Source organism: Gigantopelta aegis, chromosome 4 (genome assembly GCF_016097555.1).
Source record: "Gigantopelta aegis isolate Gae_Host chromosome 4, Gae_host_genome, whole genome shotgun sequence".
NCBI classification, from domain to species: domain Eukaryota; kingdom Metazoa; phylum Mollusca; class Gastropoda; order Neomphalida; family Peltospiridae; genus Gigantopelta; species Gigantopelta aegis.
Window position 1 is genome coordinate 117,968,342 of NC_054702.1, and position 26,047 is coordinate 117,994,388.

Consider the following 26,047-nt stretch of genomic DNA (forward strand, 5'->3'; position numbering starts at 1 on the left):
TGGGTCGCCGATTACGAGAACATCACCCATAACTGAACAATCTTCATGACCTTGAACTGGCGTTAGGTCAAGAATGGAACCAAATTGCTGCAGTAGAAGTTCGTAGGCTTACGTCCAGCATGAAACTTCGTCGTATAGCCGTTATTCGCCAAAATGGTCGGCATACAAGATATTGACATTTGTGACAAAATCACATTTTTGTACCCTCCTGTTTAACAATGAAGTATCCGTCAATAAACATCTGTTCATAAACGTAAATTTACTTCCAGGCTTTTCAAATAATCCATTTTACTTAATTAACTTAATTTGACTGGTTTTAGACAAATAATATAAAATTTGAAGACGATTTAGTGAGAACGGCAATACTTTTTTGGTTGAGTATATTATTCATGTCAACTCAAGTCGGCCTGTTACAAGTCAGATGTCTGTCTTTCCACCACACAGTCACAGGGTACTTACACTTATCAATTTTATAAATCACTTCACTGTGCAAGTGTTTATATCTGAACAACAACCGTTTAACCGTGATCAATACCGTATATGTGTGATGTGTACAAACGTGTTATGTAATATTTTAAGGATTGTCTTTTATTTCTTTTAGGTTATATGTGTATGAACAAGCTAAAAACCCAAAACATACTTATTATTAATAAAAATACAAACAAAATCATATTTTCTATTTTAAATTCTTTTTTGGTTATAGAACAATGCTCAATAATAAAAAGTATTAATATAAAGTGCTGTCATTTTGTGCAATGTTTGCAATGTTTTTATGCTAATTGAAAAACTAATAAATTCTCATTGCTACGGCTCAACCAATGAAATGCTTTTATAAACAGTAGTGAATAGAGCAGGAATTGTATTCAATGTGGGTAATATAATTATACATATATCATACACATGTGTCATATATATATATATATATATATATATATATATATATATATATGGAATAACTGGTTACTGTCTTAAGATATCGGCTTTATCCTGTGAAGGTTACGGTAGAATGGCAAATGCAGCGAGGCTCTGTCGAACAACATTCATCATTCAACCTGAGCAGAATAAAGCCGATATCTTAAGACAGTAACCAGTTATTTCTTTTATTCTGCAATCCTACAGGAATAGTCAGAAAATCTTTACTTATTCCATTTTTGTGTACGCAAATTGAATAGCGTCAACCTAGTAAGGCCTTCTCTGTATGGTGTCATACAAGATACATGATGTCACGTCATTCCTTGTAAGATGCTAGCTACATAAAATAAAGCGTTTCTAAATTCTAATTCATAAATAAATATACAAATTTTGTATTGTTATTGCAAAACTAATCGTTATTTGTATTTACTGTACTAAAACAAATGATTTCAAGAGAGTGTTTATTGGAAAATCTAATCTGAAATACTCTAGTTGAGTGGGGCTTATGTCATGTGACCTATATTTTTGGCCAGTGACTGAAAATATAGAGATTTATCTAGTCATCATATCTTGCCAATGAATACAGTGATTGTGGGATAAATGATATATGCATGTAATATATGGGTGATATGTAAATTTATACGTAATACGTGTGTGGGATATACATGTATGTACCAGTAATATGCATACACATATACATGTAGGTAATATGATAGTGTGTGACATTATACATGGATGTAGTTTGCATCATGTGAAATGCACACATACATGTTTGATTTATATATTGTCTGGGTATGTATTTCAGTGCAGTAATGTTTCAAAGTGTTATTTTTAAAGGAACTATCACTCATGAGGTTATAGCCATTTTAAAAGGTTTTCCACATAAAATATGTTTACATAATTACTGGTATTCAGATTTCAGTTTACTTGTATTTGTTTGCTTACAATATGAATATCTGTATAGCCAATGCATTTCTGGACATCGTAATGTCAATATAAAAAATTTCTAAAACAATTTTGTATGTACAACTAATATATTATTTCTTCGAATGGCCAAACGAAATTTGAAATAATTTGGCCAAAGGTCATTCTAAATGTATTTATTCATATTAGAAATATATAAAATATGTTATGGTAAGATAATATTTAAAACCCACAGGAAAAAGCAGGATGTTTGTTTATTGTATTGGGGGACAACAAATTGAAGTCTTGCTAGGCTGAAAATTCCGGATAATCCCATTAAATAATACTACAAGTGCAAAGTGTATTGTTGAAGGAAAACTATCGTGTCACATGCGGAAATGTTTGTTTTCCATAAGGCACTTTTTACCCAACATAAACATCCCTGTATAGATCTACAAAGTTTTACAATCAATTTTACCTACCTGCTGCACATGACATTGCCATCTGCTAAATAGTTAAATAAACACAAGACAATTAGAACACACGTTCGTCAGTATTTCTATGGATGGTCACCACTCCTTATGCATACGATTACATTTACGATTACATTGGGCCAGAAACACATGACTCCGTTGTGGATATTAATATTTTTTAAATTAATAATCATCCATCAACAAAACTACTTATTAGTCCCCTACTATAGTTTTCACCTCCATCTGTCTGTCTGTCTGTCTGCCTCTGTCTGTCTGTCTGCCTATCTGTCTGTGTCTGTCTGTCTGTCCCACATGTAGTTTTTCTGACCTTTTTTCTAATATTGCCACAAGATATTGAAGTGAAAGTTTGTATGTATAGCTTTATTATGGACTGTTACAGATCAAGTTTGACTTCCATAACAATTTACACATTTTTGAAGGAGTTGTGGCCCTTGAACTTAGGGATAAAACTCATTTGTTTCCCCACAATGCCTCAAAATATTGAGCTAAAATGTTTTGTATAGCTTAATCATATACTGTTACAGGTGAAATTTGACTTTCGTGGCAATTTACCCATATTTGATAGAATTATGGCCTTTAGAAGATCCAAAAATCTGTCTGTGTTAATCAGTATTTGTCAAGACTCTGCCAAGACAAATACCAATTGACTAGACGAGGTTGATAATTACCGTATTAATTAAGAAATACAAATGGCAATTTCTATTTATTCTGTAAGATGTATAAAATAACATTTTAATTCAATATTTCATTCTAATGCTGCCTTCATGGGCTGTATGACATGTTCATGATTATCACAAATGTAGTTTAAAATCACACATTGTAACTAAATCATATCTTATGTTCAGGTATACAGTAACAAAGTATTAACCAGGTTAATAAAGCAAATTATTACATACCCATATAATCATATTTTAATAAAAAACATTCTGACTCTGCAGTAAATACATATGTGCAATACCAAATTTCGCATGCATAGTTCATGTGTTTACTTGATTAATATCAGGTCCCTATCCAGAATACTCAGCATTTTGTCAATTCCACAAAATTAAAAACAAATTTCCAGACAAAGTAATTTGTGTTATTTAATTTGACTTAAATTGTTATGCATAATATACCATGTGGCATGTGTAATAAATACAGAACCACATACTAGTTGTTTTGTCATGTTATTTATTCACTCGTTTAGCATGCACAATATTTATACTACTCAACTGCTAAGTGGTCTCATGGTGCAATATTCTTGCGCACTATAAACTTGTGCAATACAAAAAAATTTGAAAAAACAACTGGCATGTGTTTATATATCAAATGACTTTATGACATTGATATTGTGGGTAAGCTGCAGGTCTGATGTTACAATAATGGTAACAGTAACATATGGTACATGCGTGTGTATGTTTGTTAGCTGTAACTTTACTGTTGTTTGTAGGTAAGCAGCACGCATCAATGCCGTTGTGTCTGACGGTGTTGTCAGTGAGGCAGCAGCATGGCAGAAGGGTGTGGTGGTGACGATGGGCACCACAGCGACTCATCTGACGGAGGTGACGGTCACCTCCACAACACGTTTGAGCAATTCACCATTCGCAAGCAGACATCTTACAGGTACGTCTGTCTAAAACTCACGTTGATGTAGCACTAGACTGGTGTTCAGACCCCATATTAAATGATGGAGCACTTCACCATTTGCAAGCAGACATCTTACAGGTACGTCTGTCTAAAACTCATGTTGATGTAGCACTAGACTGGTGTTCATACCCCATATTAAACGATGGAGCATTTCACTATTCGCAAGCAGACATGGTACAGGTACGTCTGTCTAAAACTCACGTTTAGATGTAGCCCTAGACTGGTGTTCATAACCCATATTAAACGATGGAGCACTTCACCATTTGCAAGCAGACTTCTTACAGGTACGTCTGTCTAAATCTCACGTTTAGATGTAGCACTAGATTGGTGTTCATACCCCATATTAAATGATGGAGCACTTCACCATTCGCAAGCAGACTTCTTACTTGTGTACTCTCACGTATACACGTAGCACAGTTTTTACTTACTTTTGTGTCACACCCAATAACCCATGTGAATTTTGATACTGGGATCTTGTTAAACAATTCATTAATTCAGTTGTTACCTAGTATTGAAGTCACATTCATAGTCACAACTTTGGTGTGATTCGAAAGCCCAGTGATTAGTTTCAATCTTATTGTATACTATTACAGCAATTTAATACGGGGTAAGAAAACCAGTCTCGTTAGCCTCCTGAATAGCTTCAGATTTTCCAGCTGGACAGGTGCATCAGTATTTGACGAGATGCAGAATACTCTCTCCCTTAATACATGACATGACATGCTGTGGTTTTTAACTCCCATCTAGACTTACGGCCTTTCTGTGGTATGTTCACAAGTTTCAACAAACTCATAGAGATGTCTTAGAGATGTGAGCACAATTCAAACTCTTTGATACTAGAAATGTTTTCCGATTGGAATTGTCCAGTTTGTTTTAGAGATGCACTTGTATCTGTAGTCACTATGTCATACCAGTTTCATTTAGTCCCATTATGTCAGCACTTGTGAAAGAGTAGCTGTATCTGTAGTCACTATGTCATACCAGTTTCGTTTAGTCCCATTATGTCAGCACTTGTGAAAGAGTAGCTGTATCTGTAGTCACTATGTCATACCAGTTTCGTTTAGTCCCATTATGTCAGCACTTGTGATAGACTAGCTGTATCTGTAGTCACTATGTCATACCAGTTTCGTTTAGTCCCATTATGTCAGCACTTGTGAAAGAGTAGCTGTATCTGTAGTCACTATGTCATACCAGTTTCGTTTAGTCCCATTATGTCAGCACTTGTGAAAGAGTAGCTGTATCTGTAGTCACTATGTCATACCAGTTTCGTATAGTCCCATTATGTCAGCACTTGTGATAGACTAGCTGTATCTGTAGTCACTATGTCATACCAGTTTCGTTTAGTCCCATTATGTCAGCACTTGTGAAAGAGTAGCTGTATCTGTAGTCACTATGTCATACCAGTTTCGTTTAGTCCCATTATGTCAGCACTTGTGATAGACTAGCTGTATCTGTAGTCACTATGTCATACCAGTTTCGTTTAGTCCCATTATGTCAGCACTTGTGAAAGAGTAGCTGTATCTGTAGTCACTATGTCATAGCAGTTTCGTTTAGTCCCATTATGTCAGCACTTGTGATAGACTAGCTGTATCTGTAGTCACTATGTCATACCAGTTTCGTTTAGTCCCATTATGTCAGCACTTGTGATAGAGTAGCTGTATCTGTAGTCACTATGTCATACCAGTTTCGTTTAGTCCCATTATGTCAGCACTTGTGAAAGAGTAGCTGTATCTGTAGTCACTATGTCATACCAGTTTCGTTTAGTCCCATTATGTCAGCACTTGTGAAAGAGTAGCTGTATCTGTAGTCACTATGTCATACCAGTTTCGTTTAGTCCCATTATGTCAGCACTTGTGATAGACTAGCTGTATCTGTAGTCACTATGTCATACCAGTTTCGTTTAGTCCCATTATGTCAGCACTTGTGATAGACTAGCTGTATCTGTAGTCACTATGTCATACCAGTTTCGTTTAGTCCCATTATGTCAGCACTTGTGATAGACTAGCTGTATCTGTAGTCACTATGTCATACCAGTTTCGTTTAGTCCCATTATGTCAGCACTTGTGAAAGAGTAGCTGTATCTGTAGTCACTATGTCATACCAGTTTCGTTTAGTCCCATTATGTCAGCACTTGTGAAAGAGTAGCTGTATCTGTAGTCACTATGTCATACCAGTTTCGTTTAGTCCCATTATGTCAGCACTTGTGATAGACTAGCTGTATCTGTAGTCACTATGTCATACCAGTTTCGTTTAGTCCCATTATGTCAGCACTTGTGATAGACTAGCTGTATCTGTAGTCACTATGTCATAGCAGTTTCGTTTAGTCCCATTATGTCAGCACTTGTGATAGACTAGCTGTATCTGTAGTCACTATGTCATACCAGTTTCGTTTAGTCCCATTATGTCAGCACTTGTGATAGACTAGCTGTATCTGTAGTCACTATGTCATAGCAGTTTCGTTTAGTCCCATTATGTCAGCACTTGTGATAGACTAGCTGTATCTGTAGTCACTATGTCATAGCAGTTTCGTTTAGTCCCATTATGTCAGCACTTGTGATAGACTAGCTGTATCTGTAGTCACTATGTCATAGCAGTTTCGTTTAGTCCCATTATGTCAGCACTTGTGATAGACTAGCTGTATCTGTAGTCACTATGTCATAGCAGTTTCGTTTAGTCCCATTATGTCAGCACTTGTGATAGACTAGCTGTATCTGTAGTCACTATGTCATAGCAGTTTCGTTTAGTCCCATTATGTCAGCACTTGTGATAGACTAGCTGTATCTGTAGTCACTATGTCATAGCAGTTTCGTTTAGTCCCATTATGTCAGCACTTGTGATAGACTAGCTGTATCTGTAGTCACTATGTCATAGCAGTTTCGTTTAGTCCCATTATGTCAGCACTTGTGATAGACTAGCTGTATCTGTAGTCACTATGTCATAGCAGTTTCGTTTAGTCCCATTATGTCAGCACTTGTGATAGACTAGCTGTATCTGTAGTCACTATGTCATAGCAGTTTCGTTTAGTCCCATTATGTCAGCAATTGTGATAGACTAGCTGTATCTGTAGTCACTATGTCATACCAGTTTCGTTTAGTCCCATTATGTCAGCACTTGTGATAGAGTAGCTGTATCTGTAGTCACTATGTCATACCAGTTTCGTTTAGTCCCATTATGTCAGCACTTGTGATAGACTAGCTGTATCTGTAGTCACTATGTCATACCAGTTTCGTTTAGTCCCATTATGTCAGCACTTGTGATAGACTAGCTGTATCTGTAGTCACTATGTCATACCAGTTTCGTTTAGTCCCATTATGTCAGCACTTGTGATAGACTAGCTATATCTGTAGTCACTATGTCATAGCAGTTTCGTTTAGTCCCATTATGTCAAGGATGGGAAGTCATTCTACAATACAATCTACAGTTTTCTGATGACTCTGCAGATGAAAACTCAGTGGTTTTTTAGTAGGGTTTAGTAAAGATGTTGACAGTCTTTATGGTTTGACACAAGCAATTTATCTCGCTGGCATGTGCTCACTTACAATGATTTTCATGTAGACGAAAAAACGGCTGGCGTCATCTCACACTGATATCTAAAAAAAAAAATTCAAACTAATTTAAGTTTGACATTGAGAGCAACTGGTCTCCTACATAACTTCTGGAGAGCAGTGTTTTGCTCACCAACGATTTTCAAATCATAACAGGGCTTCTGGATTATGGTAGCCCCACTCCTGTGGCTAGTGATATTCAATGTTGGGCTAGTAAATAACTACTATTGCCATGCCCAACGGCTAGCAAATTTGTGTTAGTCAAATGTTACTGTTAAGTCTATTTTGTAAATATGAATATCCTGCCCTCACCCCACCCCCCAATGTTAGTGTTTTCAAGCTCTATCTCCCGTTTTAGGTGACATATCCGATTATTACTATTATCTAGTAAAATTGTATTAACTTAAAGTAAAGTAGGGCTAGTGAATTTTTAATCAGGGCTAGTACATTTTGTAAATCACTGATCCCAAGGCTAGTGGATTTTATAAAAATTATAGAAGCTCTGCATAAGCATTGTAGCACTCCAACTTTTCGACAGCATCAATAGCAACTGCCGTTGTTGCGATATGAATTGCTGATGACACTTTTTGCTGCTGGATAACACAGAATTGCTGTCAGCTGAAGGGATAGTGTTTGGGTTTTAGATTTGCTGCAAAGGTTACTCGTTTAAAATTGCTATAGGCAGCCTCAAAATATGTCATAGATGAGAATTTTGTCTGTAGCAAAAACATTTCCAAATTGCCATGGTAACAAATGGTTACATTTGAACCCTGACACTGGTTGATGTGCTTTACTTTTATCACTGGCATAATGATAGTTTTCTTGATGTCTTCTTATCACTTTACCGACGGCATAGTGATAGCTTTCTTAACGTGTTATAATTTAAATATCCATCTGATGTCTGTAGAATAACTTAATTTGTTGGCTATTAAGTTGACATTGAAATGGTCCTGTAACCAAAAATGTAATTGCACATTTGAAAATGACATTGTTGATAAAATCAATATTAATGATGTTTTGTGTTACAATCTCTTGCCACAAGCGTCATGGTAACCGACTTGATTCTACCACACACCTATGTTCACCTTGCTCAGCTTTTTAAATTTAAACTTCATCTTGTCTCATCTTCACTGTGTTTGTCTTTGGACGTTCATTCTATTTTGGGAGAACTGACAATGTAATGCGACCCATGTGCTGTTGGGCATGGTGATTAATACAGATAGGTTCTCACGACACACAGTCATGTTACTTCTTACATTGGAAGGATTCAAAAGTCATCCTGAGATTTTTTTATCATCTTGTAACATTACAAAGCTTCAGATTTAATACGTTTTTACATAACGTTCGATCATTGGAGCTCTATGATGCAATGTTAATAATCATAACATTTCTTATCATAAATAAAAACTATAAGACTATTTAATAAAATCATTGTCATCAATCAACCATGTGTCCAAGCCAGAATCATTGTCATCTCCAGGGTTTTGTCACCTATGTGTCCAAGCCAGAATCATTGTCATATCCAGGGTTTTGTCACCTATGTTTCTAGACTCCGATCATTGTCATCTCCAGGGTTTTGTCACCTATGTTTCTAGACTCCGATCATTGTGATCACCAGGGTTTTGTCACCTATGTTTCTAGGCTCCGATCATTGTCATCTCCAGGGTTTTGTCACCTATGTTTCTAGACTCCGATCATTGTGATCACCAGGGTTTTGTCACCTATGTTTCTAGGCTCCGATCATTGTCATCTCCAGGGTTTTGTCACCTATGTTTCTAGACTCCGATCATTGTGATCACCAGGGTTTTGTCACCTATGTTTCTAGACTCCGATCATTGTGATCTCCAGGGTTTTGTCACCTATGTTTCTAGGCTCCGATCATTGTGATCTCCAGGGTTTTGTCACCTATGTTTCTAGACTCCGATCATTGTGATCACCAGGGTTTTGTCACCTATGTTTCTAGGCTCCGATCATTGTGATCTCCAGGGTTTTGTCACCTATGTTTCTAGACTCCGATCATTGTCATCTCCAGGGTTTTGTCACCTATGTTTCTAGGCTCCGATCATTGTCATCTCCAGGGTTTTGTCACCTATGTTTCTAGACTCCGATCATTGTGATCTCCAGGGTTTTGTCACCTATGTTTCTAGACTCCGATCATTGTGATCACCAGGGTTTTGTCACCTATGTTTCTAGACTCCGATCATTGTGATCTCCAGGGTTTTGTCACCTATGTTTCTAGACTCCGATCATTGTGATCACCAGGGTTTTGTCACCTATGTTTCTAGACTCCGATCATTGTCATCTCCAGGGTTTTGTCACCTATGTTTCTAGACTCCGATCATTGTCATCTCCAGGGTGTTTTAACCTATGTTTCTAGGCTCCGATTATTGTGATCTCCAGGGTTTTGTCACCTATGTTTCTAGGCTCCGATTATTGTGATCACCAGGGTTTTGTCACCTATGTTTCTAGACTCCGATCATTGTCATCTCCAGGGTTTTGTCACCTATGTTTCTAGACTCCGATCATTGTGATCACCAGGGTTTTGTCACCTATGTTTCTAGGCTCCGATTATTGTGATCACCAGGGTTTTGTCACCTATGTTTCTAGACTCCGATCATTGTCATCTCCAGGGTTTTGTCACCTATGTTTCTAGACTCCGATCATTGTGATCACCAGGGTTTTGTCACCTATGTTTCTAGACTCCGATCATTGTCATCTCCAGGGTTTTGTCACCTATGTTTCTAGACTCCGATCATTGTGATCACCAGGGTTTTGTCACCTATGTTTCTAGACTCCGATTATTGTGATCACCAGGGTTTTGTCACCTATGTTTCTAGACTCCGATCATTGTGATCACCAGGGTTTTGTCACCTATGTTTCTAGACTCCGATCATTGTGATCACCAGGGTTTTGTCACCTATGTTTCTAGGCTCCGATTATTGTGATCTCCAGGGTTTTGTCACCTATGTTTCTAGGCTCCGATCATTGTGATCACCAGGGTGTTTTAACCTATGTTTCTAGGCTCCGATTATTGTGATCTCCAGGGTGTTTTAACCTATGTTTCTAGGCTCCGATTATTGTGATCTCCAGGGTTTTGTCACCTATGTTTCTAGGCTCCGATCATTGTGATCACCAGGGTGTTTTAACCTATGTTTCTAGGCTCCGATTATTGTGATCTCCAGGGTGTTTTAACCTATGTTTCTAGGCTCCGATTATTGTGATCTCCAGGGTTTTGTCACCTATGTTTCTAGGCTCCGATCATTGTGATCACCAGGGTGTTTTAACCTATGTTTCTAGGCTCCGATTATTGTGATCTCCAGGGTGTTTTAACCTATGTTTCTAGGCTCCGATTATTGTGATCTCCAGGGTTTTGTCACCTATGTTTCTAGACTCTGATAATCGGGATCATTCCCCACTATTCCCCAAATGGTAAATTGTTTTTTATTCCCAATTTTTTACACAAAAATTCCCAATCTAATCTGAATGTAAATATTCTTTTCGTTTATCGTTTACAGATATATTTTGGCACTTGACAGACATCCCTTCGCTTACCCATAACATTTCATAACACAAACTAGATATATTAACTTCATCTCTATATGTATAGTATTACTGTTTTAAAATCTAAAATTCCCAAAGTCAAAGCCACATGCATCAAGTCAAATTTTATAAATAGAACTCTGATTTGTTATATGCATACATTTATGATCGACCTCAAAACTGGTTAACATCAGAACAGAATTCATGTTTTTGTTTCTCTTAGTCTTGTTCTCATGTTTGTCTTATTTCTCACTCCATGCCTTTTGATGGAGAGTGAAGAAGTGATCGCCAGGTTGTATTAGCATCATTTATTATTAATTTCACGAAGATGCTCACAGTACTGAATGGGTTCTCCAGTCTAGAATGTAATCGAGTATGAGCCAATTAGATTGACATTTACCAATATAGAGGAAATTCACTTTCCTTTGAGCTTTCTCTTCTCATTGAGCTGTAGTATATTATAAATATGAACAGTGATCACGCAACAAAGTTTATTTGATCAGTGTTATGTAGCGAGTTCATGAACACTGACGTTCATTGTTGTTGAGTTTGATGATGCTTCGTGCAGTTCTGATTGGTGGCATGTCAATGATTACGTGCATCTCTGGATATGGTTTATTGAATTATGCGCTAAATGTGACAGTAAAATGTTTAAAATGGTCATATTGCCTTTTAATAATTTATCATCTCTTACAAGGTCAAAATAAAACCATAATTGACTTTTAAGTTTCTGCTGTTGATATTTTTTATCAGTTGTAAACATCATTTGAGGAGGTTGGGGTTGTGTTACCGTTTTGCATTGTAACACCATTTGAGGAGGTTGGGGTTGTGTTACCGTTTTGCATTGTAACACCATTTGAGGAGGTTGGGGTTGTGTTACCGTTTTGCATTGTAACACCATTTGAGGAGGTTGGGGTTGTGTTACCGTTTTGCATTGTAACACCATTTGAGGAGGTTGGGGTTGTGTTACCGTTTTGCATTGTAACACCATTTGAGGAGGTTGGGGTTGTGTTACCGTTTTGCATTGTAACACCATTTGAGGAGGTTGGGGTTGTGTTACTGTTTTGCATTGTAACACCATTTGCACACAGAAAGAAAAAAGTAAAAAGAAAATGACAGTTAGATTACATGGAGTTATTGCAATCTCTGCCAGGGCAGAATATGACAGTATCAAATATCAGCACACTTTGGAATTATGAGAAAACAAAGACATAAAACAAAACTAATTTTATCTTGTTGCCGTTAGCAAGTAACGAGCAGAAAACACTATTTGTTGTTCATGCTTGGAGACACAGTTTGGTCGGAACATCATTTGGTGATTTAAATGAAGGAATATCTAACACCACCCTAGCAACAACATTGGCTATTGGGTGTCAAACCAAAAAGTGTTTAAATGAATGAATATCTAACACCACCCTAGCAACAACATGGGCTATTGGGTGTCAAACCAAAAAGTGTTTAAATGAATGAATATCTAACACCACCCTAGCAACAACATGGGCTATTGGGTGTCAAACCAAAAAGTGTTTAAATGAAGGAATATCTAACACCACCCTAGCAACAACATCGGCTATTGGGTGTCAAACCAAAAAGTTTTTAAATGAATGAATATCTAACACCACCCCAGCAACAACATTAGCTATTGGGTGTCAAACCAAAAAGTGTTTAAATGAAGGAATATCTAACACCACCCCAGCAACAACATCGGCTGTTGGGTGTCAAACCAAAAAGTGTTTAAATGAATGAATATCTAACACCACCCCAGCAACAACATCGGCTATTGGGTGTCAAACCAAAAAGTGTTTAAATGAAGGAATATCTAACACCACCCCAGCAACAACATTAGCTATTGGGTGTCAAACCAAAAAGTGTTTAAATGAAGGAATATCTAACACCACCCCAGCAACAACATCGGCTGTTGGGTGTCAAACCAAAAAGTGTTTAAATGAAAGAATATCTAACACCACCCCAGCAACAACATCGGCTGTTGGGTGTCAAACCAAAAAGTGTTTAAATGAAGGAATATCTAACACCACCCCAGCAACAACATCGGCTGTTGGGTGTCAAACCAAAAAGTATTTAAATGAAAGAATATCTAACACCACCCCAGCAACAACATCGGCTGTTGGGTGTCAAACCAAAAAGTGTTTAAATGAAGGAATATCTAACTCCACCCCAGCAACAACATCGGCTGTTGGGTGTCAAACCAAAAAGTGTTTAAATGAAGGAATATCTAACACCACCCCAGCAACAACATAGGCTGTAGGGTGTCAAACCAAAAAGTGTTTAAATGAAGGAATATCTAACACCACCCCAGCAACAACATCGGCTGTTGGGTGTCAAACCAAAAAGTGTTTAAAAAAAGAAAGAAGTGTTTTATTTAACGACGCACTCAACACATTTTATTTACGGTTATATGGCGTCAGACATATGGTTCAGGACCACACAGGTTTTGAGAGGAAACCCGCTGTCGCCACTACATGGGCTACTCTTCCGATAGGCAGCAAGGGATCTTTTATTTGCGCTTCCCACAGGCAGGATAGCACAAACCATGGCCTTTGTTGAACCAGTTATGGATCACTGGTCGATGCAAGTGGTTTACACCTACCCATTGAGCCTTGTGGAGCACTCACTCAGGGTTTGGAGTCAGTATCTGGATTAAAAATCCCATGCCTCGACTGGGATCTGAACCCTGTACCTACCAGCCTGTAGACCGATGGCCTGCCACGACACCACCGAGGCCGGTAAAAAGTGTTTAAATGAAGGAATATCTAACATCACCCCAGCGACAACATCGGCTGTTGGGTGTCAAACCAAAAAGTGTTTAAATGAAGGAATATCTAACACCACCCCAGCAACAACATCGGCTGTTGGGTGTCAAACCAAAAAGTGTTTAAATGAAGGAATATCTAACACCACCCCAGCGACAACATCGGCTGTTGGGTGTCAAACCAAAAAGTGTTTAAATGAAGGAATATCTAACACCACCCCAGCGACAACATCGGCTGTTGGGTGTCAAACCAAAAAGTGTTTAAATGAAGGAATATCTAACACCACCCCAGCGACAACATCGGCTGTTGGGTGTCAAACCAAAAAGTGTTTAAATGAAGGAATATCTAACACCACCCCAGCGACAACATCGGCTGTTGGGTGTCAAACCAAAAAGTGTTTAAATGAAGGAATATCTAACAACACCCCAGCGACAACATCGGCTGTTGGGTGTCAAACCAAAAAGTGTTTAAAAAAAGAAAGAAGTGTTTTATTTAACGACGCACTCAACACATTTTATTTACGGTTATATGGCGTCAGACATATGGTTCAGGACCACACAGGTTTTGAGAGGAAACCCGCTGTCGCCACTACATGGGCTACTCTTCCGATAGGCAGCAAGGGATCTTTTATTTGCGCTTCCCACAGGCAGGATAGCACAAACCATGACCTTTGTTGAACCAGTTATGGATCACTGGTCGATGCAAGTGGTTTACACCTACCCATTGAGCCTTGTGGAGCACTCACTCAGGGTTTGGAGTCAGTATCTGGATTAAAAATCCCATGCCTCGACTGGGATCTGAACCCTGTACCTACCAGCCTGTAGACCGATGGCCTGCCACGACACCACCGAGGCCGGTAAAAAGTGTTTAAATGAAGGAATATCTAACACCACCCCAGCGACAACATCGGCTGTTGGGTGTCAAACCAAAAAGTGTTTAAATGAAGGAATATCTAACACCACCCCAGCAACAACATAGGCTGTTGGGTGTCAAACCAAAAAGTGTTTAAATGAAGGAATATCTAACACCACCCCAGCAACAACATCGGCTGTTGGGTGTCAAACCAAAAAGTGTTTAAATGAAGGAATATCTAACAACACCCCAGCAACAACATCGGCTGTTGGGTGTCAAACCAAAAAGTGTTTAAATGAAGGAATATCTAACACCACCCCAGCGACAACATCGGCTGTTGGGTGTCAAACCAAAAAGTGTTTAAAAAAAGAAAGAAGTGTTTTATTTAACGACGCACTCAACACATTTTATTTACGGTTATATGGCGTCAGACATATGGTTCAGGACCACACAGGTTTTGAGAGGAAACCCGCTGTCGCCACTACATGGGCTACTCTTCCGATAGGCAGCAAGGGATCTTTTATTTGCGCTTCCCACAGGCAGGATAGCACAAACCATGGCCTTTGTTGAACCAGTTATGGATCACTGGTCGATGCAAGTGGTTTACACCTACCCATTGAGCCTTGTGGAGCACTCACTCAGGGTTTGGAGTCAGTATCTGGATTAAAAATCCCATGCCTCGACTGGGATCTGAACCCTGTACCTACCAGCCTGTAGACCGATGGCCTGCCACGACACCACCGAGGCCGGTAAAAAGTGTTTAAATGAAGGAATATCTAACATCACCCCAGCGACAACATCGGCTGTTGAGTGTCAAACCAAAAAGTGTTTAAATGAAGGAATATCTAACACCACCCCAGTGACAACATCGGCTGTTGGGTGTCAAACCAAAAAGTGTTTAAATGAAGGAATATCTAACACCACCCCAGCGACAACATCGGCTGTTGGGTGTCAAACCAAAAAGTGTTTAAATGAAGGAATATCTAACACCACCCCAGCGACAACATCGGCTGTTGGGTGTCAAACCAAAAAGTGTTTAAATGAAGGAATATCTAACACCACCCCAGCGACAACATCGGCTGTTGGGTGTCAAACCAAAAAGTGTTTAAATGAAGGAATATCTAACACCACCCCAGCGACAACATCGGCTGTTGGGTGTCAAACCAAAAAGTGTTTAAATGAAGGAATATCTAACACCACCCCAGCGACAACATCGGCTGTTGGGTGTCAAACCAAAAAGTGTTTAAATGAAGGAATATCTAACACCACCCCAGCGACAACATCGGCTGTTGGGTGTCAAACCAAAAAGTGTTTAAATGAAGGAATATCTAACACCACCCCAGCGACAGCATCGGCTGTTGGGTGTCAAACCAAAAAGTGTTTAAATGAAGGAATATCTAACACCACCCCAGCGACAGCATCGGCTGTTGGGTGTCAAACCAAAAAGTGTTTAAATGAAGGAATATCTAACACCACCCCAGCAACAGCATCGGCTGTTGGGTGTCAAACCAAAAAGTGTTTAAATGAAGGAATATCTAACACCACCCCAGCAACAGCATCGGCTATTGGGTGTCAAACCAAAAAGTGTTTAAATGAAGGAATATCTAACACCACCCCAGCAACAGCATCGGCTATTGGGTGTCAAACCAAAAGTGTTTAAATGAAGGAATATCTAACACCACCCCAGCAACAACATCGGCTATTGGGTGTCAAACCAAAAGTGTTTAAATGAAGGAATATCTAACACCACCCCAGCAACAACATCGGCTATTGGGTGTCAAACCAAAAGTGTTTAAATGAAGGAATATCTAACACCACCCCTGCAACAACATTGGCTATTGGTGTCAAACCAAAAAGTGTTAATGTTATGTTACTAAAATGTGTTTGAGAATATATTTTATGAGTCGTACGATAATGAAGATTGACCTACAACAGTAGTCTGATATTTTCTTCTTTTGGCATGTTATTCATTTTAGGATTGTCTGTTATTTCTTTTACGTTCATCAGGGTATGAACAAAAAAAATCATCCACAAACTGTGTGAATCGGCGAAGTCGTTCTCACATAAGTTTACAAATGATTTTTATTTTTTGTTCATACCCAGAGGAACGTAGAAAATAACAGACAATACTTATAATTAAATTTGAAACATACTTACTAATAATAACACTAAAAATTAATAATTTATTTTGAATTATTTTTGGGTTGAAAGCAATAACACTCAATAAGATAAATGACCAATATAAAATGACATCATCAGGTATGACATTCCCTGACGACATAATTTTTACATTCATCTAGAATTGAACAAACTCGCATTGCTACGGCTGGACCAATGGGATAACGGTATATTGTAATGATTGTAACGGAAATTTAATTATTGCAATAAGACTATAAATAAAACAATCTACTTGATATCAAAATACATCTTGTGATGGGCTATTTTGCACACCACCAGGAAATGTGTCTTTTTTAACCTGTAAAATATGATTTTACATGTTTTAATTTGAACTATGACTGTTGTTAGCAGTCAAATGAAAGTGTTCTTGTCATGGCAAGACTTGGTCATGTTCTAAATAACACTGAGAGTGGGAGCTTCCTGTTGCACTCTCACTCCCCTTCACTCCCCGTCACTCCCCATCACTCCCCTTCACTCCCCTTCACTCCCCATCACTACCCCATCACTCCCCTTCACTCCCCATCACTCCCCTTCACTCCCCATCACTCCCCATCACTACCCATCACTACCCCTTCACTACCCATCACTACCCCTTCACTCTCCTTCACTACCCATCACTACCCATCACTACCCCATCACTACCCCATCACTCCCCATCACTCCCCTTCACTCCCCATCACTCCCCTCCACTCCCCTCCACTCCCCATCACTACCCCTTCACTCCCCATCACTACCCCTTCACTCCCCATCACTACCCCTTCACTCCCCATCACTCCCCATCACTCCCCTTCACTCCCCTTCACTCTCCTTCACTCCCCATCACTCCCCATCACTACCCCATCACTCCCCATCACTCCCCGTCACTCCCCTAAGATTAATTCAAAGAGAGCCAGTTTTAGCTACTCCTAGCATGTATTTGAAATAGGGTATCAAAGTGGTAAATAATAATTTAAATGCTTCCTATTTTCTAAATTACCAGAAGCACTAATCAACTCAGGTTTTGTTCACGGCGAGGTCTTCACTCAAGTTTTGTTCACGGTGAGGTCTTCACTCAAGTTTTGTTAACGATGAGGTCTTCACTCAAGTTTTGTTCACAGTTATGTCTTCACTCAAGTTTTGTTCACTGTGATGTCTTCACTCAACTTTTGTTCACTGTGATGTCTTCACTCAAGTTTTGTTCACGGTGATGTCTTCACTCAAGTTTTGTTCACAGTGATGTCTTCACTCAACTTTTGTTCACTGATGTCTTCACTCAAGTTTTGTTCACTGAGGTCTTCACACAAGTTTTGTTCACTGTGAGGTCTTCAATCAAGTTTTGTTCACTGTGAGGTCTTCACACAAGTTTTGTTCACTGTGAGGTCTTCACTCAAGTTTTGTTCATGGTGAGGTCTTCACTCAAATTGTGTTGGTGATGTGTAGTGTTGCAGTTTTGTGTGTTGCTGTCACTTAATGAAATATCGTTAGTATTTGCTCGTTGAGCATGAACTTTGATCTGAGATAATGGACTTGTGTTATATGTACACATGGGCAACACAGATAGAGGGAACTGGCCATCTCCAAATGGACTTGTGTTATATGTACACATGGGCAATACAGATAGAGGGAACTGGCCATCTCCAAATGGACTTGTGTTATATGTACACATGGGCAACACAGATAGAGGGAACTGGCCATCTCCAAATGGACTTGTGTTATATGTACACATGGGCAACACAGATAGAGGGAACTGGCCATCTCCAAATGGACTTGTGTTATATGTACACATGGACAACACAGATAGAGGGAACTGGCCATTTCCAAATAGACTTCTGCTTATGAAAAAAGCAGCAAGGGATCAGATATATGCATGGATCACTAGCTGGGACAAGGGCAAAGCCATATGTATCGAGAGAAATTGTTCTTATGACCCATCACACCTCAGCTTGTTGCTCTAGCCCTAAGTTGCCTCCTGCTCCATAGGATGAACTATTTACGTACATAAATCTAGCACTAAGTTGCCTCCTGCTCCATAGGATGAACTATTTACGTACATAAATCTAGCACTAAGTTGCCTCCTGCTCCATCGGATGAACTATTTACGTACATAAATCTAGCACTAAGTTGCCTCCTGCTCCATGGGATGAACTATTTACGTACATAAATCTAGCACTAAGTTGCCTCCTGCTCCATGGGATGAACTATTTACGTACATAAATCTAGCCCTAAGTTGCCTCCTGCTCCATAGGATGAACTATTTACGTACATAAATCTAGCACTAAGTTGCCTCCTGCTCCATAGGATGAACTATTTACGTACATAAATCTAGCACTAAGTTGCCTCCTGCTCCATGGAATGAACTATTTACGTACATAAATCTAGCACTAAGTTGCCTCCTGCTCCATGGGATGAACTATTTACGTACATAAATCTAGCACTAAGTTGCCTCCTGCTCCATGGGATGAACTATTTACGTACATAAATCTAGCACTAAGTTGCCTCCTGCTCCCTGGGATGAACTATTTACATACATAAATCTAGCACTAAGTTGCCTCCTGCTCCCTGGGATGAACTATTTACGTACATAAATCTAGCGCTAAGTTGCCTCCTGCTCCATGGGATGAACTATTTACGTACATAAATCAAATTCTTTTCATGTAGGAATATCAATATTATATGATATAAATGTATTGAGAATGGAAACAGAACTTGTCTGATATTAACATGAAGTTTTAATGGTTCTGCATTAAGAAATCTGTTGAAAGCATGATGTTGTTTGACAGATTTCTCTAACAATGTCTTGTGCGCTTGCTAATTGATTTCGCTTCATTGGCTTGGTGGCGCGTGTCACAATTATAAAATCACTTGTATCTGCCTTCAGTTTGGACAGGTTTAGCGAAGCATGTATTACTTTTAATTGACAAATGGGCGAATACTAATCGAATCCCTAAGCAGAGTGAGAAATAATTGTTACAAAAGCTTCTTAGATTTCAAGTATTGTAGACCTGCACTGAACAGTGTCCCAGTGGGCTCGTTTATGGAGTGTATGAAACAGCATGCTAATCAATAAGTTCATTGTGTTTGTCCTCAACACAACACATGCTTAAGTCAGCCCGCGTGTTCACGCCTTTCTGTCGGCCCCGGTTGTAAGTAGCAAAATGGATCAACACTTATTATACTTTTCTATTGACACTTGTACCATATTTTCATATCCAGCCAAAACCGACCTCAACAGCAGGTTTAACACAGGCAGTATAAGTATAGCCTGGTGTTGACCTCAGTCTGGTGACAGGCAGTATAAGTATAGCCTGGTGTTGGGATCAGTCTGGTGACAGGCAGTATAATTATAGCCTGGTGTTGACCTCAGTCTGGTGACAGGCAGTATAAGTATAGCCTGGTGTTGACCTCAGTCTGGTCACAGGCAGTATAATTATAGCCTGGTGTTGATCTGAGTCTTGTGATAGGCAGTATAAGTATAGCCTGGTGTTGACGACAGTATAATTATAACCTGGTGTTAACCTGAGTCTGGTGACAGGCAGTATAATTATAGCCTGGTGTTAACTTGAGTCTGGTGACAGGCAGTATAATTATAGCCTGGTGTTGACCTGAGTCTGGTGACAGGCAGTATAATTATAGCCTGGTGTTGACCTGAGTCTGGTGACAGGCAGTATAATTATAGCCTGGTGTTGACCTGAGTCTGGTGACAGGCAGTATAAGTATAGCCTGGTGTTGACCTGAATCTGGTGACAGGCAGTATAAGTATAGCCTGGTGTTGACCTGAGTCTGGTGACAGACAGTATAATTATAGCCTGGTGTTAATCTCAGTCTGGTGACAGGCAGTATAATTATAGCCTGGTGTTAACCTCAGTCTGGTGACAGGTAGTATAATTATAGCCTGGTGTTAACCTCAGTCTGGTGACAGTATAATTATAGCCTGGTGTCAACCTCAGTCTGGTGTCATGCAGTATAATTATAGCCTGGTGTTGACCTGAGTCTGGTGACAGGCAGTATAATTATAGCCTGGTGTTGACCTCAGTCTGGTGACAGGCAGTATAATTATAGCCTGGTGTTAATCTGTCTGGTGACAGGCAGTATAATTATAGCCTGGTGTTAATCTCAGTCTGGTGACAGGCAGTATAATTATAGCCTGGTGTTAACCTCAGTCTGGTGACAGGCAGTATAATTACAGCCTGGTGTTAACCTCAGTCTGGTGACAGGCAGTATAATTATAGCCTGGTGTTAACCTCAGTCTGGTGACAGGCAGTATAATTACAGCCTGGTGTTAACCTCAGTCTGGTGACAGGCAGTATAATTATAGCCTGGTGTTAACCCCAGTCTGGTGTTAACCTCAGTTTGGTGTTAAAATCAGTCTGGTGACAGGCAGTATAATTATTGCCTGGTGTTGACCTCAGTCTGGTGACAGGCAGTATAATTATAGCCTGGTGTTGACCTCAGTCTGGTGACAGGCAGTATAATTATAACCTGGTGTTGACCTCAGTCTGGTGACAGGCAGTATAAGTATAGCCTGGAGATGACCTCATTCTGGTGACAGGCAGTATAATTATAGCCTGGTGTTGACCTCAGTCTGGTAACAGGCAGTATAATTATAGCCTGGTGTTGACCTCAGTCTGGTGACAGACAGTATAATTATAGCCTGGTGTTAACCTCAGTCTGGTGACAGTATAATTATAGCCTGGTGTTGACCTCAGTCTGGTGACAGGCAGTATAAGTATAGCCTGGTGTCGACCTCAGTCTGGTGACAGGCAGTATAAGTATAGCCTGGTGTTGATCTGAGTCTGGTGACAGGCAGTATAATTACAGCCTGGTGTTAACCTCAATCTGGTGATAGGCAGTATAATTATAGCCTGGTGTTAACCTCAGTCTGGTGTTAACCTCAGTCTGGTGACAGGCAGTATAATTATAGCCTGGTGTTCACCTCAGTCTGGTGACAGGCAGTATAATTATAGCCTGGTGTTCACCTCAGTCTGGTGACAGGTAGCATAATTATAGCCTGGTGTTGACCTCAGTCTGGTGACAGGCAGCATAATTATAGCCTGGTGTTGACCTCAGTCTGGTGACAGGCAGTATAATTATAGCCTGGTGTTGACCTCAGTCTGGTGACAGGCAGTATAATTATAGCCTGGTATTAATCTGTCTGGTGACAGGCAGTATAATTATAGCCTGGTGTTGACCTGAGTCTGGTGACAGGCAGTCTAATTATAGCCTGGTGTTGACCTCAGTCTGGTGACAGGCAGTATAATTATAGCCTGGTGTTAATCTGTCTGGTGACAGGCAGTATAATTATAGCCTGGTGTTAATCTCAGTCTGGTGACAGGCAGTATAATTATAGCCTGGTGTTAACCTCAGTCTGGTGACAGGCAGTATAATTACAGCCTGGTGTTAACCTCAGTCTGGTGACAGGCAGTATAATTATAGCCTGGTGTTAACCTCAGTCTGGTGACAGGCAGTATAATTACAGCCTGGTGTTAACCTCAGTCTGGTGACAGGCAGTATAATTATAGCCTGGTGTTGACCTCAGTCTGGTGACAGGCAGTATAATTATAGCCTGGTATTAATCTGTCTGGTGACAGGCAGTATAATTATAGCCTGGTGTTAACTTGAGTCTGGTGACAGGCAGTATAATTATAGCCTGGTGTTGACCTGAGTCTGGTGACAGGCAGTATAATTATAGCCTGGTGTTGACCTGAGTCTGGTGACAGGCAGTATAATTATAGCCTGGTGTTGACCTGAGTCTGGTGACAGGCAGTATAAGTATAGCCTGGTGTTGACCTGAATCTGGTGACAGGCAGTATAAGTATAGCCTGGTGTTGACCTGAGTCTGGTGACAGACAGTATAATTATAGCCTGGTGTTAATCTCAGTCTGGTGACAGGCAGTATAATTATAGCCTGGTGTTAACCTCAGTCTGGTGACAGGTAGTATAATTATAGCCTGGTGTTAACCTCAGTCTGGTGACAGTATAATTATAGCCTGGTGTCAACCTCAGTCTGGTGTCATGCAGTATAATTATAGCCTGGTGTTGACCTGAGTCTGGTGACAGGCAGTATAATTATAGCCTGGTGTTGACCTCAGTCTGGTGACAGGCAGTATAATTATAGCCTGGTGTTAATCTGTCTGGTGACAGGCAGTATAATTATAGCCTGGTGTTAATCTCAGTCTGGTGACAGGCAGTATAATTATAGCCTGGTGTTAACCTCAGTCTGGTGACAGGCAGTATAATTACAGCCTGGTGTTAACCTCAGTCTGGTGACAGGCAGTATAATTATAGCCTGGTGTTAACCTCAGTCTGGTGACAGGCAGTATAATTACAGCCTGGTGTTAACCTCAGTCTGGTGACAGGCAGTATAATTATAGCCTGGTGTTAACCCCAGTCTGGTGTTAACCTCAGTTTGGTGTTAAATCAGTCTGGTGACAGGCAGTATAATTATTGCCTGGTGTTGACCTCAGTCTGGTGACAGGCAGTATAATTATAGCCTGGTGTTGACCTCAGTCTGGTGACAGGCAGTATAATTATAACCTGGTGTTGACCTCAGTCTGGTGACAGGCAGTATAAGTATAGCCTGGAGATGACCTCATTCTGGTGACAGGCAGTATAATTATAGCCTGGTGTTGACCTCAGTCTGGTAACAGGCAGTATAATTATAGCCTGGTGTTGACCTCAGTCTGGTGACAGACAGTATAATTATAGCCTGGTGTTAACCTCAGTCTGGTGACAGTATAATTATAGCCTGGTGTTGACCTCAGTCTGGTGACAGGCAGTATAAGTATAGCCTGGTGTCGACCTCAGTCTGGTGACAGGCAGTATAAGTATAGCCTGGTGTTGATCTGAGTCTGGTGACAGGCAGTATAATTACAGCCTGGTGTTAACCTCAATCTGGTGATAGGCAGTATAATTATAGCCTGGTGTTAACCTCAGTCTGGTGTTAACCTCAGTCTGGTGACAGGCAGTATAATTATAGCCTGGTGTTCACCTCAGTCTGGTGACAGGCAGTATAATTATAGCCTGGTGTTCACCTCAGTCTGGTGACAGGTAGCATAATTATAGCCTGGTGTTGACCTCAGTCTGGTGACAGGCAGCATAATTATAGCCTGGTGTTGACCTCAGTCTGGTGACAGGCAGTATAATTATAGCCTGGTGTTGACCTCAGTCTGGTGACAGGCAGTATAATTATAGCCTGGTATTAATCTGTCTGGTGACAGGCAGTATAATTATAGCCTGGTGTTGACCTGAGTCTGGTGACAGGCAGTCTAATTATAGCCTGGTGTTGACCTCAGTCTGGTGACAGGCAGTATAATTATAGCCTGGTGTTAATCTGTCTGGTGACAGGCAGTATAATTATAGCCTGGTGTTAATCTCAGTCTGGTGACAGGCAGTATAATTATAGCCTGGTGTTAACCTCAGTCTGGTGACAGGCAGTATAATTACAGCCTGGTGTTAACCTCAGTCTGGTGACAGGCAGTATAATTATAGCCTGGTGTTAACCTCAGTCTGGTGACAGGCAGTATAATTACAGCCTGGTGTTAACCTCAGTCTGGTGACAGGCAGTATAATTATAGCCTGGTGTTGACCTCAGTCTGGTGACAGGCAGTATAATTATAGCCTGGTATTAATCTGTCTGGTGACAGGCAGTATAATTATAGCCTGGTGTTGACCTGAGTCTGGTGACAGGCAGTATAATTATAGCCTGGTGTTGACCTCAGTCTGGTGACAGGCAGTATAATTATAGCCTGGTGTTAATCTGTCTGGTGACAGGCAGTATAATTATAGCCTGGTGTTAATCTCAGTCTGGTGACAGGCAGTATAATTATAGCCTGGTGTTAACCTCAGTCTGGTGACAGGCAGTATAATTACAGCCTGGTGTTAACCTCAGTCTGGTGACAGGCAGTATAATTATAGCCTGGTGTTAACCTCAGTCTGGTGACAGGCAGTATAATTACAGCCTGGTGTTAACCTCAGTCTGGTGACAGGCAGTATAATTATAGCCTGGTGTTAACCCCAGTCTGGTGTTAACCTCAGTTTGGTGTTAAAATCAGTCTGGTGACAGGCAGTATAATTATAGCCTGGTGTTGACCTCAGTCTGGTGACAGGCAGTATAATTATAGCCTGGTGTTGACCTCAGTCTGGTGACAGGCAGTATAATTATAACCTGGTGTTGACCTCAGTCTGGTGACAGGCAGTATAAGTATAGCCTGGAGATGACCTCATTCTGGTGACAGGCAGTATAATTATAGCCTGGTGTTGACCTCAGTCTGGTAACAGGCAGTATAATTATAGCCTGGTGTTGACCTCAGTCTGGTGACAGACAGTATAATTATAGCCTGGTGTTAACCTCAGTCTGGTGACAGTATAATTATAGCCTGGTGTTGACCTCAGTCTGGTGACAGGCAGTATAAGTATAGCCTGGTGTCGACCTCAGTCTGGTGACAGGCAGTATAAGTATAGCCTGGTGTTGATCTGAGTCTGGTGACAGGCAGTATAATTACAGCCTGGTGTTAACCTCAATCTGGTGATAGGCAGTATAATTATAGCCTGGTGTTAACCTCAGTCTGGTGTTAACCTCAGTCTGGTGACAGGCAGTATAATTATAGCCTGGTGTTCACCTCAGTCTGGTGACAGGCAGTATAATTATAGCCTGGTGTTCACCTCAGTCTGGTGACAGGTAGCATAATTATAGCCTGGTGTTGACCTCAGTCTGGTGACAGGCAGCATAATTATAGCCTGGTGTTGACCTCAGTCTGGTGACAGGCAGTATAATTATAGCCTGGTGTTGACCTCAGTCTGGTGACAGGCAGTATAATTATAGCCTGGTATTAATCTGTCTGGTGACAGGCAGTATAAGTATAGCCTGGTGTTAACCTCAGTCTGGTGACAGGCAGTATAATTACAGCCTGGTGTTAACCTCAGTCTGGTGATAGGCAGTATAATTATAGCCTGGTGTTAACCTCAGTCTGGTGACAGGCAGTATAATTACAGCCTGGTGTTAACCTCAGTCTAGTGACAGGCAGTATAATTATAGCCTGATGTTAACCTCAGTCTGGTGACAGGCAGTATAATTATAGCCTGGTGTTAACCTCAGTCTGGTGACAGGCAGTATAAGTATAGCCTGGTGTTAACCTCAGTCTGGTGACAGGCAGTATAAGTACAGTCTGCTGACAGGCAGTATAAGTATAGCCAGGTGTTAACCTCAGTCTGGTGACAGGCAGTATAATTATAGCCTGGTGTTAACCTC

General features: G+C 40.2%; 1 protein-coding gene across 1 annotated transcript in view; it reads left to right on the forward strand.

Annotated features, from left to right (window-relative positions):
• Window positions 1–26,047, forward strand: part of LOC121371904 (diacylglycerol kinase iota-like) — a 314,790-nt gene that overhangs the window by 13,960 nt on the left and 274,783 nt on the right. The window contains exon 2 of the mRNA XM_041498140.1: window positions 3,739–3,911. Coding sequence (XP_041354074.1) covers window positions 3,796–3,911 — 116 coding nt within the window. The 5' untranslated portion in view covers window positions 3,739–3,795. The remainder of the gene's footprint in view (window positions 1–3,738; window positions 3,912–26,047) is intronic.